This window comes from Microcaecilia unicolor, chromosome 12 (genome assembly GCF_901765095.1).
Source record: "Microcaecilia unicolor chromosome 12, aMicUni1.1, whole genome shotgun sequence".
In the NCBI taxonomy this organism is placed as follows: Eukaryota; Metazoa; Chordata; class Amphibia; order Gymnophiona; family Siphonopidae; genus Microcaecilia; species Microcaecilia unicolor.
This window is the reverse complement of record NC_044042.1, coordinates 85,884,137-85,903,012: the sequence shown is the minus strand read 5'-3', so window position 1 is coordinate 85,903,012 and position 18,876 is coordinate 85,884,137. Positions and strand designations below refer to the sequence as shown.

The window sequence follows — 18,876 nt, the reverse complement described above, 5'->3', positions numbered from 1 at the left end:
GCAATTCTCACCTTGGATTTGACACCATTCTGCAGCCTTCATCACCAATCATCCTCCAGAAATTCAGCTCTTTTGTATCTTCCTTGGTGGACCCAGTGTTTATTGCTAAAGAAAGAGTAACTTTTGTTCATCTAGTTTTCCTAATTCATTTATCAACATCCAAAGCCTATATCCAGTAATTGACTGACTTTGCTCAACTTTACCTTTTTTACACTCAGCTAACAATGACATGTGCTCTAAATAATGACATTCTGCCCCCTTTTTCCATCTGTCTGTATCTCCCTACTGAAGACCCTAGAATAATAGTCCTGCTTTCTCTCTGCAAAAATGTTTGAAAGTTTGTAACTTGAATAAACCTTTGCCCTGGAGACCACTGAACCCAAGATCCAATTTGGGATTTATTAATATGGTTCTTGAGACCTGCATATCTCAAATTTAGGTTAAAACTCTGAAAGACCCACAGTTGACTTGTATACATATTAACACTGGTTTTGGAGACTCCTGTGACCAAGTTCTTTTTGAAAACCATTCCTTTGAAATAGCAGCTGTAAGTCCCCCCCCAACTGCGTTCTTCTTCCCAACAGTCTACTGTTTGTAGTTGTTGGCACAGCAGTGTTAGCCAGAAGGATAATAAGGTCCATCACTGTGGTAATTGTAGTCAGGACACACTTTCTGTACCAGCCTATAGTCTATGGTATAGAAGGAGATGTAAATGCAGACAACTGTGAAAGGTTTGGAGCAGGTCCATGAGACGTGGGTCTGTGTGTGCTCATGATAGCATATCTTGAATGGGTCATAGGTACAAAGTCCTGTCTTAGTTGCTCGATCAACCTTTTCATACTCTACTCTGCAGTTAAAGACTTTTGATTCCTTAGCCTCAATGTATATTTGCTGTTCGAGGTCAAACTCCAATGTCTTGGTTGGTGGGACCAGGCTGACTGATACGTTACCCAGACCAGTGGAATTGTGCCGGAAAAATACACTGAAAGTGCCATTTCCATGATCAACAACCTTGCCTGTGATCAGCAGGTTTAGTTTTACAGTCTTTATGTTGGAGTAAAAGTCCCCCCAGCCAAACATTTTCTTAAGCTTGGCAGTCTTTACAGTTGGTCTCCGGCGAATCCTGGAGTGGGGTGCCTGACCCTGTTGAGAGACGCTTCCCAGGACATCCCACAGCTCTGGAGTGTTGGAGAGCAGCTCTAGGATTGTGGCATTCTGAAGTGAGCTTTGGGCTGCCCTTGACTTACCAGAGGCTAATCCTCTCTTCTTCTGTACTCTTGGCCTTTGCTCAGCTTTGCTGTCTGAATGTTCTTCTTCCTCAGAAGTCTCCTCCTGTCCACATATTACCTGAAGTAAAGACAAAGGAGGAATAAAAATGTAGATCTATTAATTGCCTCTCTTCCTTAGTCATCAGGGCTGGTCCTGCCACTAGGCAGACTTGGTGTCCACCTAGGGCAGCAGCAGCTGGGGGCAGTAATGGGTCAGGGATGCTGTATGTCATCTTCCTCTTTTTCTCTTTGCTGCTGCCACCACTGCTGGAGCAAAAGAGGAAAGTAGATTCAGTGTCATCATGGACACTGCTCTCCCCAACCTCTCTGAGAGGAAGTCCTGCATCAGAGGGTGTAAGGTTCAACAGCGCTTAGTGCGGGCCTCTGCCATAATACTTTGCACCAGTGCCTCCTATGCTCTTGGAGAGGAGGACGGTGGTGGCAATAGAAGCAGGCCAGGTAGGAGAAAGGAAAAGAGGGAGATGCTGGGCACTGTATATGGGGGATGGGAGATGCTGGTCTGTTGGAGGGGTTAGATAGAGAAAAGGGAAATGCTGGGAGGGAAAAGAAGGAGATGCTGGATACCGAAGAACAGTAGATGACATGCTGAACAGCAAGATGATAGGGAGGGGAAGGGAAGATGCAGGACTGTTGAGAGGGTAGGGAGAGGGAGATGGGAGATGCTGACTGTTTGATGGAGGTTGTACATGACCTTGAGCTGCCCTGGGGTGGTGGTGGGGGGGGGGTCACATGGCTGAAGGTTTGCCTAGGGCATTGGGTACTCTTTGGCTGGCCCTGTTGGTAATCTATAATAACCTCCTCTCTCCCATGTTTACACTTATGTTTATTTGAATTTGTTATCCTGCCATAGGCGGTCGGTGGCCAAACTGGGGAGGCTAAAGGGGGTGGGGTTAGGGGTGTGGTCAGGGGCGGAGCTTACATCCATAATTGTCTGACAGCACACAGAAAAAAAAATAAGTAAAAATAAAATAGTCACAATTAATACCTTTTATTAAATTTAGATATTAGATATGTATCATATGTCAAAGAATAAAGTGGTTGCTCAAAGCATATACTAACCACAATCACTCAACTGCAAAACACTATGCACAACTTTGTGCAAAAACACACTCAGAACCTTACTGTACCATAAATATTACACTGAGCAGACCTTAATACACCAATATACCACCCATACGGAAAATGCAGACCGTCAACAATATGAAACAAGGGATCATAATATCACAATTCTCATGTAGAGCCACAAAACACCCTTTTAGGGTGGATAGTGTTCACAATGAGCTCCTTTTATTAATGACCAGATAGAGATAAGAGTTTTCAAATTTCAATTTTGGCACAGTATAAGTCATCATAAACAAAATATAGGAAAACCAAAAGCATTAGGGGCTTATAGCCCATTTAGTTATGTTTAAACAAAAGAGATCTGCATGAAACAAAATATTAATTTTTTTATTTTGACTTAAACCCTTCAGAGTCAGCACCTACCTCTCCTGAAATCCAACGTGCGCTGCGTGCCACAATTTCCTCGAATTATTATGGTCTGGGTCTGGGAAGGAAGTGGGAACACCTCAGATAGCCACTCTTAACCAGCCTTGAGCCTTCCCTACTCAGTGACGGCACAAAATAAGCACTGTATGTATCCCTCATTGATAAGTCTCTGACTCTAAAGTTTAGCAATTTCATTAAAGCAAAATGTATTTTCACATATCACAAACTCTTCCTATCAAAAAAAAAGCAATCAGATTTTCACTTACCAGCTCTGTCAACACTATGGGGCTCATTTTCAAAGTACTTAGCCTCCCAAAGTTCCATAGAAACCTATGGAACTTAGCCTCCCAAAGTGCTTTGAAAATATGCCTCCATGTCAGCTAAACTTCCTCTTTGAACATACTGTTGGAACCATCAGCCAATGAAATGGCTTTTAGCTGTAGCTATCCCAGGTTACCTGATAATTATGCACACATCATTGCAGTCATGCCCTCCTCTCTGTGTACATGCTCATAAAAAAACAAAACAAAACTTTGAACCATTTAAAGATTTTAAGAATTACACTATTTATTTTTTATTTCTCCCCAGTCTCACTTGCACACCTCCCTCCAAACCTGTTCTCTTTAATTTGAATGTTGTTCACTCCAAGCTCACCCCGAATGAGAAGTTCTTCCCACACCAAAGACATATATAGCACTGGTTGTATTCTTTTAAGCAACTTCAGCAGAGCATGCCTGCCTCAGTGAGCATTGCTGCGCTGCCAGGACGACTAGGGCAGGGGAGAGAGGAAAATCACAACTTCAGGTAAAAGATTTTGCAAGTGAGCAGACCTGAGCTGGGGAGGCTTAGCCTCCCCAAGCCTCTTATACCAGGCGCCTATGTATCCTGCCCTTCATAACAAATATCAATCTAAACAGAGAAAAGGAAACGGAACGCCATCTTACACTGAAGGCCTTCTCCTTTTATTCACTTTTCAGTACTCTCTTTTTATTTAACCAGGCTGTCTATCCTGTTTTATCACTTCTAAGCAATTTTCCCTAATTATTTTTCTTCCTCCTTATTTACATTATCATCCACTTATTCATCCAGATAACTTCCACTTTGCCCATGTTGTGTCATCCTTGCTTATCTCCCTATGAATCGCTTTATTTCCTAAATCATCCTATTCCCCCTCCACTCCTCCTTACAGAGGAAGGCAGGTAATCTGGATATTTTGGGGATCCACTACTTTTAGGTCATAGTTTTAGTAGTTACCTGTCCTCACACAACCCTTCTTATCCTTTTAACTCACCTCTAGTCCTTACAAAATTCACCCCTTTCATAGAAATACAGAAACATGACGGCAGATAAAGACCATATGACCCATCCAGTCTGCCCATCCTCTGTAACCCCTAATTCTTCCTGTTCCTAAGCGATCCCACATGTTTATCCCATGCCTTTTTCAATTCTTGAACAGTCCTCGACTCCACCACCTCCACCAGGAGGCCATTCCATGCCTCCACCACCCTTTTTGTGAAATAATACTTCCTTAGGTTACTCCTAAGCCTATTCCCTCTTAACTTTGTCCTATGCCCCCTCATTCCAGAGCTCTCCTTCATTTGAAAAAGGCTCTCTTCCTGTACATAAATGCCCTTGAGATATTTAAATGTTTCTATCATGTCTCCTCTCTCCCTCCTCTCTTCCAGCATATACATGTTGAGGTTCAGAAGCCTGTCCCTAAAATTTTTGCATTCAAGACCGCTTACTAATTTCGTAGCCGCCCTCTGGACCGACTCCATCCTGTTTATATCTTTCTGTAGGTGCGGTCTCCAGATCTGCACGCAGTACTCCAAATGAGGCCTCACCAGAGACTAACACAACGGTACTATCACCTCATTTTTCCTGCTGGTCATGCCTCTCTTTATGCACCCAAGCATCCTTCTGGCTTTGGCCGTCGCTTTTTCTACCTGTGTTCTTTGTTCATTCTTCTCATAATAGATTTACCCTGATCTTCCATATTACCTGTCCCATCCTGATTTTCTTTTTCTTATTCACTAACTAGGTGACCCATTTACTACCTGGCGGTAGGGCTACCGCTGGGTTTGCATGTGTGAAGTCAGTTCTACCGCTGGGCTTGCTCAGGAGCCCGGCGATAGTTCCGGCTTCCGGCGTGCACTGTCACTGGTTCTAGGAATTTATCTAATTTTCTAGCACCGGGGGTGTGCCCAGCAGCAATCGGCACTGTTCGGTTCCCGCCAGATTAGCACTGGAGCCCTCACTGCCTCCTAAATAGGAGGCAGTAAGGGCTCCCGGCTGAATGCAATGTGTTTTGTTAGTACATGGGCATTTACTGGCCCTTTAAAGAAAAGGACCTTTTACCCATGGCAGTAAAAGGTGGCCTCAGCGCGTGGCAATCCTGCGCATCGACGCCATGGTGGGCCACCTTTTACCGCAGTTTCGTAAAAGGACCCTTAGGTGTTTATACTGTATCTCACTCATTAACTTTCTTTGAAGAAGAAAAGCAGAGTTCTCTTGTTTGGCCTAGGTCATTGTTTCTGTTTTGTGTCAGTTCCCAGTGCTTTTCTCTCTTGCTCCTTCTGAGCATCTTTCTCTTTCTCTAGTTCACTTCCACTGTCTTAAATAGCTTTATCTGATCTTGTCATAGGCAATCCGTGACACAACTGGTTGGGGAGACTAAACTGGGATGGGGCGGGGCTGGGCTGAGGCACATTACAGTCCTTGGTCAGCAGTAAAAAGACAGTGTGGTCACTTTTTTATTAAGTTATAAGTACATAAGTATTATTTCATCCTCACGACTATGTAATAATGCACAAAACGTTTTTATTAATCAGCTTATCAAACCTGTATGCAAATATTTTTTCTATAGCTCATTCATTAAACCAACTAATTACAGAGAAATCATACTCATGTATCTTTCATTCTCACACATACACTCTTCATACAACTCTCATCACATAACACTTCAGCATTTTTAATATACTTAAAGTACCATCATCTCTTAAACTGCTGCAAGTTACCGATACCATAAATTCAATACGTTAATAGTGCATATGCATCAAACTGATACATAGATCACTTTATAATCTTAACTAGACTCATGTGGCTCCTTGTTGTCTTGAGCACTTTATCACTCATTATCGCTAATTGTCATTCACTGTTGTTCACTAGTGTCCATATAATTACAGAGTCTATCAAGTTATATAATCAGTTGTTTCTGTTCGGCTAATTCACCGCTCTTATTCAGTTCATAAAAACTTGTATGTTGTCCATGCAACTTGTGAGATCAGGAACCAAACATTCACATTTTTATAATTCAAAATGTGATGAATCTTCCAACTTTGATGTCATAGACCAATTTTCAGAAACACTTCAATTCTTTCAGGATCCTACACGGAGCCGTGTTTCACTCAAACCGAGCATCATCAGGGGTCTTTGTCTGCTATCACTGAGCATGAACAGAAATCTTCCCGGATGGCTGGGGCAACCAACAGAAAGTCCTGCTACTACAGGCTCTCACAGAAAACGCCTACACATGCTCATCATGGTTGGGGACCCCCACCAGCAAAGGTACCCGATGACGGGGGGAAGAGGGGGTCAAAAGAGTTGGCACTGTGGGGGGTCAAAGGTGGTGGTGGCGGTGAGGAGGTCAAAAATGACAGGGGGGGAGGGGGTTTACAAATGGCAGGGGGGGGGGTCGGCAGTGCCCACTTACCTCGGGCTCTGGACCCCCTCCCGCCGAAGTCTGGCTATGCCCCTGTCTAGAATTCCCCCCATGACAAGTAGGCAGAATATTTATATATGACCTGGGTATCAGTGTGTTTGTGACAGGAGCTGGGGCACAGCATGGGCAGAATGCCATTGGTTATAAAGGGCACCTTATGCATTTTTTAACCTGCTCCTGAACTGCGGTAAGTGTGTGCATCCGCACTGAAGCCGGGATTTTGGCACATTTTGTGTAGGTATTTTATAGACACATTGGTGCCTCTGTGTCTTTATAGAATAGACTCAAAATAAGCACCTACTGGCCTCCCCTTATAAAATAGGCAGGGGGTATATGAATGTATGAAATAATCTAATCTAATCTTGACATTTTTATTCCACTTTACCAAAAAAAGGTTCCAGGTGGATTCCATCAAATAAAAAAGGATCGACGAGACAATCCCTCATTATAATGATATATTTCCTCGATAATAATCCCAAGTTCTATAAAATCAAACACCTATCAGGTATAAAGTAAAAAGAAAACCTTTAACCGATCTCCTAAAAGTATTGTAACAGGTAGTATTACACCTATAGCACGGCAATTCGTTCCAGGACTCTGGACCCTTATCAATCAAAGTTCTCTCCCTAGTATTCGATTTTTGACAAGTTATTGTTGTTGGGATACATAGAGAGGCATAATCGAATGGGGCGCCCAAGTTTTCATGAGGGTGTCCTCGCAGGATGGCCCCGCGAAGGGGTGGGGAAACCCATATTATCGAAACAAGATGGGCGTCCATCTTTCGTTTCAATAATACGGTTGGGGACGCCCAAATCTCAACATTTAGGTCGACCTTAGAGATGGTCAACCTAAATGTTGAGATGGTTGACCTTAGAGATGGTCGTCCCCAGTTTTCAGCCATAATGGAAATCGAGGACACCCATTTCAAAAACGACCAAATCCAAGCCCTTTGGTCGTGGGAGGAGCCAGAATTCGTAGTGCACTGGTCCCCCTCACATGCCAGGAGACCAACCGGGCACCCTAGGGGGCACTGCAGTGGACTTCAGAAATTGCTCCCAGGTGCATAGCTCCCTTACCTTGGGTGCTGAGCCCCCCAACACCCCACTCCCCACAATTTTACACTACTACCATATACCACAGCCATGTTTACATGTGGGTACAATGGGTTTGGCGTGGGTTTTAGAGGGCTCACATTTACCACCACACGTGTAACAGGTGGGGGGGGGGGGGGTGGGCCTGGGTCCGCCTGACTGAAGTGCACTGCAGCCACTAAAACTGCTCCAGGGACCTGCATACTGCTGTCATGGAGCTGGGTATGACATTTGAGGCTGGCAAAAAAAAAATTTTAAGTTTTTTTTTAGGGTAGGAGGGGGTTGGTGACCACTAGGGGAGTAAGGGGAAGTCATCCCCGATACCCTCCAGTGGTCATCTGGTCAGTTCAGGTACCTTTTTGAGGCTTGGTCGCAGTGGCATACCAAGGGGGGCGGTGGGGGCGGTCCGCCCCGGGTGCACGCCGCTTGGGGGGGGTGCCACGCGCCTGTCTGCTCCGCTCGTTCTGTGCTCCCTCTGCCCCGGAACAGGTTACTTCCTTTCGCCGGGGGTGGGGGGCGCGCTGCACCCGGGGGGGGGCGCATCGGCGATCCGCCCCGGGTGTCAACCACCCTAGGAACGCCACTGCTTGGTCGCAAGAAAAAATGAACCAAGTAAAGTCAGCCAAGTGCTCATCAGGGACGCCCTTCTTTTTTCCATTATCGGCCGAGGACGCCCATGTGTTAAGCAAGCCCCAGTCCCGCCTTCGCTATGCTTCCAACACGCCCCCGTGAACTTTGGTCATCCCTGCGACGGAAAGCAGTTGAGGACGTCCAAACTCGGCTTTTGATTATGCCAATTTGGGCGACCCTGAGAGAAGGACACCATTCTCCCGATTTGTGTTGAAAGATGGGCGCCCTTCTCTTTCGAAAATAAGCATGATAGTCTAACTTCCTGAGCGGAACGCAACATCCTGGGAGCAGAGTAGGCAGAAATTATATTTTGAAGATGTTCTGGGGCTAAACCATATAAAATCTTTTTTTAAAAATGACAACAATTTAAAACGTATCCTCACCTTTACCAGCAACCAATGCAGTTCAACAAACATTGTGGTGACATGGTCATTATAATTTCCTCCTAATATTAGCTTTGCAGCCGCATTCTGTATAATTTGAAGTTGATGTAACTGTCTTTCCATTAACCCTAACAAAGAAATGTTACAATAATCAATTTGGCTTAATACAATAGATTGCATAATAGTTTAAAGTTGAGACATCTGTGTTTGCTGTTACCTCTCAAGATATGTTTAAAAGATATATAAAAAAATTATGGACTTGTCTTGCCTCACCAATTTGCTTCATTTCTTGAAGGTGTGAATAAATATGTGGACAACGGTGCCGGTTGATATAGTGTATCTAGATTTTCAGAAAGCTTTTGATAAAGTTTCTCATGAGAGACTCCTGAGAAAATTAAAGAGTCATGGGATAGGAGGCAATGTTCTGGTGTGGATTAGGAATTGGTTATTGGACAGAAAATAGAAGGTAGGGTTAAATGGTCATTTCTCTCAATGGAGGAGAGTGAACAGTGGAGTGCCAGAGGGATATGTACTGGGACTGGTACTATTTAACATGTTGATAAATGATATGGAAATTGGAACGATGAGTGAGGTGATTAAAATTGCAGATGACACAAAACTATTCAAGGTTGTTAAAACTTGTGCGGACTGTGAAATATTGCAAGAAGACCTTAGGAAATTGGAAGACTGGGCATCCAAATGGCAGATGAAATTTAAGTGGGCAAATGCAAGGTGATGCACATTGGAAAGAATAATCCAAATCATAGTTACCTGATGCAAGGGGTGGGGAGTGGGGGGGGGGGGGGGGATCAGCACTCAAGAAAATATCTAGGTCTCATTGTAGATAATACGCTGAAATGTTCTACTCAGTGTGCACCGGTGGTCAAAAAAGCAAACGGGATGCTAGGAATTATTAGGAAAGGGATGGTGAATAAGACCAAAGATACTATAATGCCTCTGTATCACTCCATGGTGCAACCTCACCTTGAGTATTGCATTCAGTTCTGGTCACTGTATCTCAAAAAAGATATAGCAGAATTAGAAAAGGTTCAAAGAAGAGTGACCAAAATGATAAAGGGGATGGAACCCCTCTCGTATGAGGAAAGGCTAAGGAGGTTATGGCTCTTCAGCTTGGAAAAGAGTTGGATGAGGGGGAGATTTGATTGAGGTCTACAAAATCCTGAGTAGAAGGAAATTGATTTTTTTACTTGTTCCAAAAAGTACAAAAACTAGGGGAAGTTACATGAAATTAGTTTTAAAACAAGTAGGAGGAATTATTTTTTCACTCAATGAATAATTAAGCTCTGGAACTCTTTACCGGAGGATGTGATAACAGTGGTTAGCATATCTGGGTTTAAAGAAAGGTTTGGACAAGTTTCTGGAGGAAAAGTCCATAGTCTACTATTGAGACAGACATGGGGAAGCAACTGCTTACCCTGGGATTTGTAGCATAGAATATTGCCATGAATTGGGTTTCTGCCAGGTACTTATGACCTAGCTTGGCCACTGTTGGAAACAGGGTACTGGGTTAGATGGACCATTGGTCTGACCCAATATGGCTACTCATATGTTCCTGATCAGTCTTTGCCGTTTACAGGACCCAGACCATTAAAGTCTGTCTGGCATTGGTCTTACTTCCCAGTCTCTGAAGCTGCTGTCAAAGCTCACTCCAGCTATGAAATCATTTAAGTTTTCTTTTAATTTGATTCTCTCTTTTTTCTGTATAGTGATCCTCTGTGTTTATCCTATGCATTCTTGAATTCTGTCACTGTTTTTGTCTTCACAGTGTCTCCTGGGAGGGCATTCCAGACATTCACCACCCTTTCTATGAAAAAGTAGTTCCTGATATTGCTTCTAAGTCTCCCACCAATTCAACCTGAACTCATGACCTCTAGTTCTACCACTTCCCCATCTCTGAAAAAGATCCAACTTAAATGCCTAATCTCTGCAACACAACCAAACTAAAGCACGTAATGGACATAACACAACTCTTCCGTTCTCCGATTCCCTAATGTGGCTGTGCCACATGAACTTGATCTTACCACAACATCACCCTTTATTTGTTCACACTGGAGCCTGCAAAGGCCTCTCCGGTACTATGTTAGCCACATTGAGCCTACAAATAGGTGGGAAAATGTGGGATACAAATATAACAAATAAATAAATTAGTCTGCATATTACTATCTTTTAAATATTTAAACATCTGTATCATATCCCCTCTACTCTTCCTTTCCTCTAGGGTATACATATTAGAGGTCTTCTAGTCTCTTTTCATATGTCTTTTGGCACAAGCCTCATATCATTTTTGTCACCCTCCTCTGAAGCACATCTAGTCTTTTGATGTCCTTAGCAAGATATGGCCTCCAAATTTCAACACAGTACTCATCAAATGGGGTCTCACCAACGACTTGCACAAAGGCATTAACACCTCCTTTCTTTGACTGGATATGCCTCTCTCTATGCAGCCTAGCATCCTTCTGGTTACAGTAACTGCCTTGACACATTGTTTCACAGCCTTAAGATCCTCCAACACTATCACCCCAAGGTCCCTCTACTAGTCTGTGCATATCAGCCTCTCACCCCCTAGCAAATACAACACCTCACATGCCTCCCCGGCACATATGTATAGAAAGATACTCCTTCCTTGAAGCTGGTGTAACCTTATACCAGAGCTTTCCAGGAGGTTGTTTAATAAAGGCACCTAACAGAACAGAACATTGATATTTATATACTGCTATAACCGAGAAGTTCTAAGCAGTTCACAAGTCAATCAAGAAACCAGAATAAACTCCCAGGAGTTACAGAAATCCCTAAATAATCTAGTCAATAACAAATTTCTGAAAGAGACGAGTTTTAAGACACCTCCTCAATAAAGGACAAGCGTTAGAGTGAATGAAACATACTCAGAATTCTTGCCAGCATTTAGGGGCTTGGTATGCTAACAACATTTCATGTATTTTCAGTCTTTTATAGCCTTTAACAGAAGGAAAACTAAAAGGCACAATGGAGAGATTCAAGATGGCTACCACTGCAGAAGCACAGTTGCTAAGCTCCTGAAGTTTGTCATATTATCTTGTACCTTCTAAGATGAATCAAGGGAAGCAACATCTGACAGAATCCAAATTAGATGTTACTGGACTTCTAGAAACATCTGGAGAGTTTGAGGGTCTTTTACCAAATGGTGGTAAAGGTGGCTCGCGGTAGCATCAGCGCATCGGATTGCTGTGCACCTCGGCCACCTTTTCCCATCGCTGGTAAAAAGGCCTTTTTTATTAAAGGGCCTAAAAAAATTGCCACACGACCTTTTACTATTGGAGCTGTTACGGAGGCGGTAAGAGCTCAGGTGTACCGCCGGGCATTCCTCCCAGTGATAGAAAATACAAAGGTATTATCTAAAGCCAGAAATGGCACGCAGGAAAAGAGGACCTACCACTGGGCTCCTGGCCAATCCTGGCGGTAGAGTTGATTTGCTGCATGCCAAGCTGACGGTAGCCATACCGCCCTTTGGTAAAAAGGCCCCTTTGTGACTGGAAGAGCAACTCTGATGGTATCGTTTATTTTTGCTCAGGATACCCCTTTGAGGAAAACTACATTGGCTACCAATCAAAGAACGCATCACCTTCAAAATCTGCACTATGGTTCACAAGATCATCTATGCTGAAGCACCGGGATATATGACGAACTTGATCGACCTATCAACCAGAAACACATCCGCATCAGCACGACAATACCTAAACCTCAACTACCCAAGCTGCAAAGGACTAAAATACAAATCAACCTACGCATCCAGTTTTTCCTACATCAGCACACAACTATGGAACGCACTACCAAAAACCGTGAAAACCACGTACGACCACTTCCAATTCAGGAAAAAACTAAAAGCCCACCTGTAACAAAAGGCTTACCCCACCGACCCAACTTAAATACCTGAACTCCGTGACACTTTTAACACCACAGTCCGTACTGATCACCAAACAATCTCATCTGTTCTTGCTATCCTCTTTATGGTCCCACCACATGTTCTTTCATGTGGTCCCTACCCTTCCTACTTCAACTTAACCATTATTTGTATTTGTTTTACTCCGGAGTCTATCAACACCTCTCCGGTACCATGTAAGCCACATTGAGCCTGCAAATAGGTGGGAAATGTGGGGTACAAATGTAACTAATCCTATATAATAAAACGCACCTCCAACGTTCTGAAGCCGAGAAAGTGAAGCCTTCAAGCCTTGAAGCATTCCTGCAATGTTCTGGAACTACGGCTTCAGGGTAGATAGGACAATCGCTGGGTGGCTGGAGGGGGAGCAGGAGACAGAGGAGACTCGCTGGGTGACTGAAGGGGGACAGGGGACAGAGGAGACTCGCTGGGTGGCTGGAGGGGGCCAGGGGACAGAGGAGACTCGCTGGGTGGCTGGAGGGGGGCAGGGGAGAGAAGAGCGTCGGTGGATGGCTGGAGGGGGGGCAAAGGAAAAAGTAGAATCGCTGGGTGGCTGGAGGGGGAGCAGGGGAGAGAGGAGAATCGCTGGGTGGCTGGAGGGGGAACAGAGGAGACACACTCTCACCCAGCAGTCTCACTCTCTCTCTCTGAAACACACACACACTCACACATTCACTCTCTCTCTCACACACACAGTCAATCTCACACATACTCTCTCAAACATACACACTCTAAGGAAAACCTTGCTAGTGCCTGTTTCATTTATGTCAGAAACGGGCCTGTTTTACTAGTAATAATAATAAGGACGTCATCATTTGTATATTTTTTTTATATCAAAACTCTGAATTTTTTGGTTCTAAAGTTAGAATATTTCCTGATATTTGTAAGAGAATCCAAGAGCGCAGGAAATTGTTTCTTGCTTTGAAAACAAGTGGCCTTTGCTCTAAGGGCAATTTTTTTTTTTTTTTTTTAGAATATCCATGATTCAATTGTGAGAAGCCTCCTTTATATTTTATGAGCCAACTCAGTTGCAAACATTCATTCAGAGAAAGAAATCAAGGGCTTCTTTAACTAAACTGCGCTAATTACTAATGCACGCTTAGCTCCGGGTTAAAAAGCACTCCAGTGGGGTGTGCTCAGGTGACCTGCAGTGGTTTTGGAATTGGTGCTCACTACGCACGTGCTAAAAAATAGAATACATTTTTTTGTGCTGGGGACGTGACGGGGGGGGGGGGGGCAGGGAATAGGCATGTTCTGTGTAATTGGTTAGCGTAACTACATCGCTGTGTGCATGATTAGTGCGTGAGCCCTTACCGCCTGCAAAATAGGCGGCTGTAAGGGCTCATGCGCTAATGGCCATGAGCTAATGGGGAAATTAGGGTGTGGCCATTAGGAAAAATGAGGCTGTTTTACTGCCGCACCAAGAGGTCCTTTTACTAAGCTGCAGTAAAAAGGGCCTGCGGTAGCGGTGGGGGACATTTTTGCCATGTACCAGGGTCCTTTTTACCACAGCAGGTAGGGGTAGCTCTTACCGCCACCCATTCAGATGGCGGTAAGGGCTCCCATGGTAACCCGGTGGTAACCGGGCAGTGTGCGGCACTGTCTAATTACCACCAGGTTAGTACCATGCTAGAAATTACGGTAATAATTTTCTGTACCTCTGGAAATGGCTTGCGCTCGAGGCAGAACCACCCCCGGCGGCTGCGTTGGGCCAGTGGTAGTTCTGGGTTGCCACGTGGCAACCCTTTAGTAAAAGGATTCCTAAAAGTGGTCTTAGCGTGTGGGAAAGACCCACGCTGGGGATAGTGCAGGCCACATTTTAGCATGGCGCAGTGAAAGGGTCTCTAAACATGGCATCGCCTGCCTCTACGGTTTGCATTTAGGAGATTTATGCATATGGACTGGTTTTAATCTCACATTTTCTTTTTTCGATATCTGTTTCCTATGGATTTATTATTAGATCTGGCTTTTTTTTTCTTGAATCTTGGATCTTTCTTATTGTGCTCTACAATTTTCTTCATTTTGTGATGTAAGAGCTTTGTGTTACTTGCTATATGTTTATTTCTTGTTTATAATATGTCTTAAATTTGGATAATTGCTTTTCTAGACGGAATTGTCTTGATGTAATAATTGAAAATTTTAAAAAAGCAAAAAAAAAAAAAGAAAGAGGAATAGCAAATGCACCTATGTGCCTTCAAGCATTATATACTGAGCTATAATGTTTCCCTTTTAGATTGTTTTGTTATTTTATTTCCCATAATATACAAAAATACATGTCAAGCACATCTTGACATTGATATAGAAGACAACAGCAACAGAATGTCAGGAGACACCAAACTGAGGTACAGTATCTTTCTATCAGATTATGAGGGATAACAAAGGAAAAACCGATAAACAGAACAGGCGGGAGGTACCAGGCTGCCGCCCCGCATAACGCCATCTCCTAGACTGCAAGCCTGGAACTTGCCTTCAGCTTCGATTTAGAGCAGGCGAGTAATTAAAAAAAAAGAAAAAAAGAAAATCTAAACCAATCCAGTTCTCAAAGGGCAAATATACACAGGAGAACTGGTGCAGGGCTGTCAAACAACAGTTTTAATTAAGGGAGGCCAGTGGCTGGCAGAACCTTTAAACTGGCAATATAATGGCTGGGAATCCCAGGCCATCTGACTCCCTTGGCTCCCTGCATGCCCCCCCTCCCCCAAATCATCTTTCCAAAGCAGCTCAGAGGAGCTGTGTGGTCTGATCCTGAGGAAGCAGCAGGTTGTGAGTGAGAGCAGGGATTAAACCAGTGCACATTTACCAGTTCACATCATGGCCTCCCACCCTGCTCCAAGCTCGAAGTGTGTTACAAATTCAGGTACAAAGGGTTTACAATATATTTATTTATTTTGTTACATTTGTACCCCACATTTTCCCACCTGTTTGCAGGCTCAATGTGGCTTACATGGTGCCGGAGAGGTGTTGGTAAACTCCGGAGTAAACAAATACAAATAATAGGTTAAGTAGTGGTAGGAAAAGGTTCAAGGTTCATGTGGTGGGGCCACATGAAGGAGAACAGGAATAGATGGAATAGTTTAGTGATCATTACGAGCTGTAGTGTTGTGGTGTCGCGAAGATCAGGCATTTATGTTGGGTCGGGAGGGTATGCCTTTTCAAACAGGCAAGTTTTTAGTTTTTTCCTGAATTGGAGGTGATTGTACGTGGTTTTCACGGCTTTTGGTAGAGCGTTCCACAGTTCTGTGCTGATGTAGGAAAAACTGGATGCGTAAGTAGATTTGTATTTTAGTCCTTTGCAACTTGGGAAGTTGAGATTTACGTATTTTCGAGCTGATGCGGTTGTGTTTCTGGTTGGTAGGTCGATTAAGTCTGTCATGTATACCAGTGCTTCGCCGTAGATGATTTTGTGAACCATAGTGCAGATTTTGAAGGTGATGCGTTCTTTGATTGGGAGCCAGTGTAGTTTTTTGCGTAAGGGTGTTGCGCTTTCAAATCATGTTTTTCTGAAGATGAGTCTGGGAAAATGGTGACCTTTTAAATGAATTGATAGGAGATCGATCTATGGCTGCATCTTCTGAGCATTATTGAGTCATGGTTAGGTCAACATGACTGTGTAATATTTAATCATTTGTGTCCAAAGCTGGTTAGAGGTTTTTGTTATTCTTCTGACCATAAAAGAGGAGGGTGAGAAGGAGTATTTCAGTCTAGGGAAGCAGTACAATTGCTCACAGTATTGGGGGTGGAATATTTGTTGGTAAGAATGGGGAGAGTGCACATAATTGGTATTTTGATGATCTATCCAGTGCGTAATGGTTTAAGGAAAAGGATGATTAAACCTTTTTTGGGTTTCAGTTGAAACTATAACTGCCACTGAGAACATCTGAACGTTTTCAGCTAAAATTGAAACTTCAGCCAAAATGCATCAGCTGGTTTACGCTGAAGTATAAGGACTAGATTCACTAACGTGCATAACGTTGTTAGCATGTGCAAGTGCCCTTAACAAGCCTCCCTGCAAGAAACGGGACCCACACTAAATAAAATTCAATGTTCAGGGTTAATAAATATTTAATTTATTACCCATTGGAAGCCCTTCTAAGTGGTTTACCTTCATTGAATTAAAATAAATCAAGTAACATGCATTAGCACTTTTCAGTAAATCTAGTGTGGAATAATGGAGGATGAAAATGAATTGTCTAGGTCACAAGGAGCATCAGCAAGAAACATGGGATCTGAACTCTGGTTCTGCTGCTCTTTCCACAAGGCTACTGCTCCATTCCAAGCACAGCCTAGTTTAATTTACTTGATAGATGGCCAGTCAGTCTTACACATTCTCACAGGCATCCTGCTGCTGGCCACTATACCCAGAACCGGCCTGTATGTTTATCCAAGCCGCTTCAGGAATGGTGAACTGGAAAGACATAAATAAAGAAGTGGCAGTGTAGCTCAGTTGCTAGGAAAACAGGGAAAGGAGGGTTCAAACCCTGCTTCTCTCACTGACATGCATAAGTCAAGTCACTTAACCCTCCACTGCCTCAGAGACAAAAGTGCCTCGGGTGCAGGGACTGTCTACAGTGTTGCCAGATGGAAAAAATTTTCCACGCCCAAAAACCGCACAAAGTCATTTGCATATGAATGACATCATTAATAAATATTGAGTCCATTTGCATACAAATGATGTCATTAAGCTCGCCTCCGTGGGGCTTCTATTGGCAGCGGCCGCAGAAAAACCAGCCAACCTGCGGCTGTGTGAAAAAACTGCAGCTGGCAAAAAAATCGTGGTGGGGCAAAAAAAAAGCTGCCCAAAATCCCGCAACCCGCACGCAGCGGGAAAAAGCCGCAGCGGGTCGCGGAAAGGAGCCCAATTGGGCGAGAAACCCGCAGCCCTGGCAACTTTGACTGTCTACTGAACCTGCATGCAAATACAAAATGAGTGAAACCCAGGGAGGGGCCATTAAAAGACTGAAGGGAGTGGAGAGATAGGAAATAGATGAAGCTCTCTGGTGGGGCTCTGCACAAAGCTTTGCTTAGGGTGAAGTGTAATGTTAATTCTGCCCTGTGTCTCAGTAGCAAAGTCCTACCTAGGGTAGACAGCAGTATAGTGAAAGCAAGAGAAGTGGTGGATTGGGCACGCAGTTAGCAGAAAGGGAAATGGGACTTGATATACTGTCATTCTGAGGTTTGTGCAACTACATTCAAAGCGGTTTACATATATTCAGGTACTTATTTTGTACCAGGGGCAATGGAGTGTTAAGTGACTTGCCCAGAATCACAAGGAGCTGCAGTGGGAATTGAACTCAGTTCCTCAGGATCAAAGTCCACTGCACTAACCATTAGGCTACTCCTCCACTAGCAACATTCTATGTAGAATCACCAATAATAGCAACATTTCATGTAGAATCTCAAATAGTAGCAACGTTCGATGTTCCACTGCACTAACCACTAGGCTACTCCTCCACTAGCAACATTCCATGTAGAAGCCTGCCCTTGCAGATCAGCAATGCGGCCGCGCAGGCTTCTGTTTCTGTGAGTCTGATGTCCTGCACATACGTGCAGGACGTCAGACTCACAGAAACAGAAGCCTGCGTGGCTGATCTGCAAGGGCAGGCTTCTACATGGAATGTTGCTAGTAGAATAGCAACATTCCATGTAGAATCTCCAATAGTAGCAACATTCCATGTAGAATCTCAAATAGGGAAAGGGAAATGGGACTTGATATACTGCCTTTCTGAGGTTTTTGCAACTACATTCAAAGTGGTTTACATATATTCAGGTACTTATTTTGTGCCAGGGGCAATGGAGGGTTACGTGACTTCCCAGAGTCACAAGGAGCTGCAGTGGGATTCGAATCCTGTTCCCCAGGATCAAAGTCCGCTGCACTAACCACTAGGCTACTCCTCAAAGCTGCCTTGCCTCTGGACATATAGAACAACAGGACTGGAGGAGGAGGAGTCTACTAGTTAGGGGGACTGGCTTCAATTCCCACTGCAGCTCGTGACTCTGGGCAAGTCACTTAGGGCCCCTTTTACTAAACAGCGGTTAAAGGGGCCCTGTATTTGCCACGTGCCGAGGCCCCTTTTATCGCAGAGGGGTAAAAAAACAAACAAAAAAAAAGCAAATGGCTGTGCGGTAAGTGCACTCTTGCTGCGTGGCCTTTTTCAGGGTGGGGGGGAGTAGCCCTTACCGCCAACTATTTAGGAGGTGTTAAGGGCTCCTGCACTAATCCAGCGGTAAAACAAATTTCTGTCATGCCAGAAATGGTGCACGCTGGGGTTGGCAGTACCACCGGTTCCTGTGGAAGGCCGATGGTGGCGCCAGATTGGCGCACGACAACACTACGGTA

At 44.0% G+C, this 18,876-nt stretch overlaps 1 protein-coding gene across 1 annotated transcript in view; it reads right to left on the bottom strand.

Annotated features, from left to right (window-relative positions):
* Positions 1-615: 615 nt before the first annotated feature.
* NXPH3 (neurexophilin 3) overlaps positions 616-18,876 on the bottom strand; it is a 39,690-nt gene continuing 21,429 nt past the window's right edge. Inside the window, exon 2 of the mRNA XM_030221790.1 lies at positions 616-1,347. Within this exon, the coding sequence (XP_030077650.1) occupies positions 616-1,347 (732 nt within the window). The remainder of the gene's footprint in view (positions 1,348-18,876) is intronic.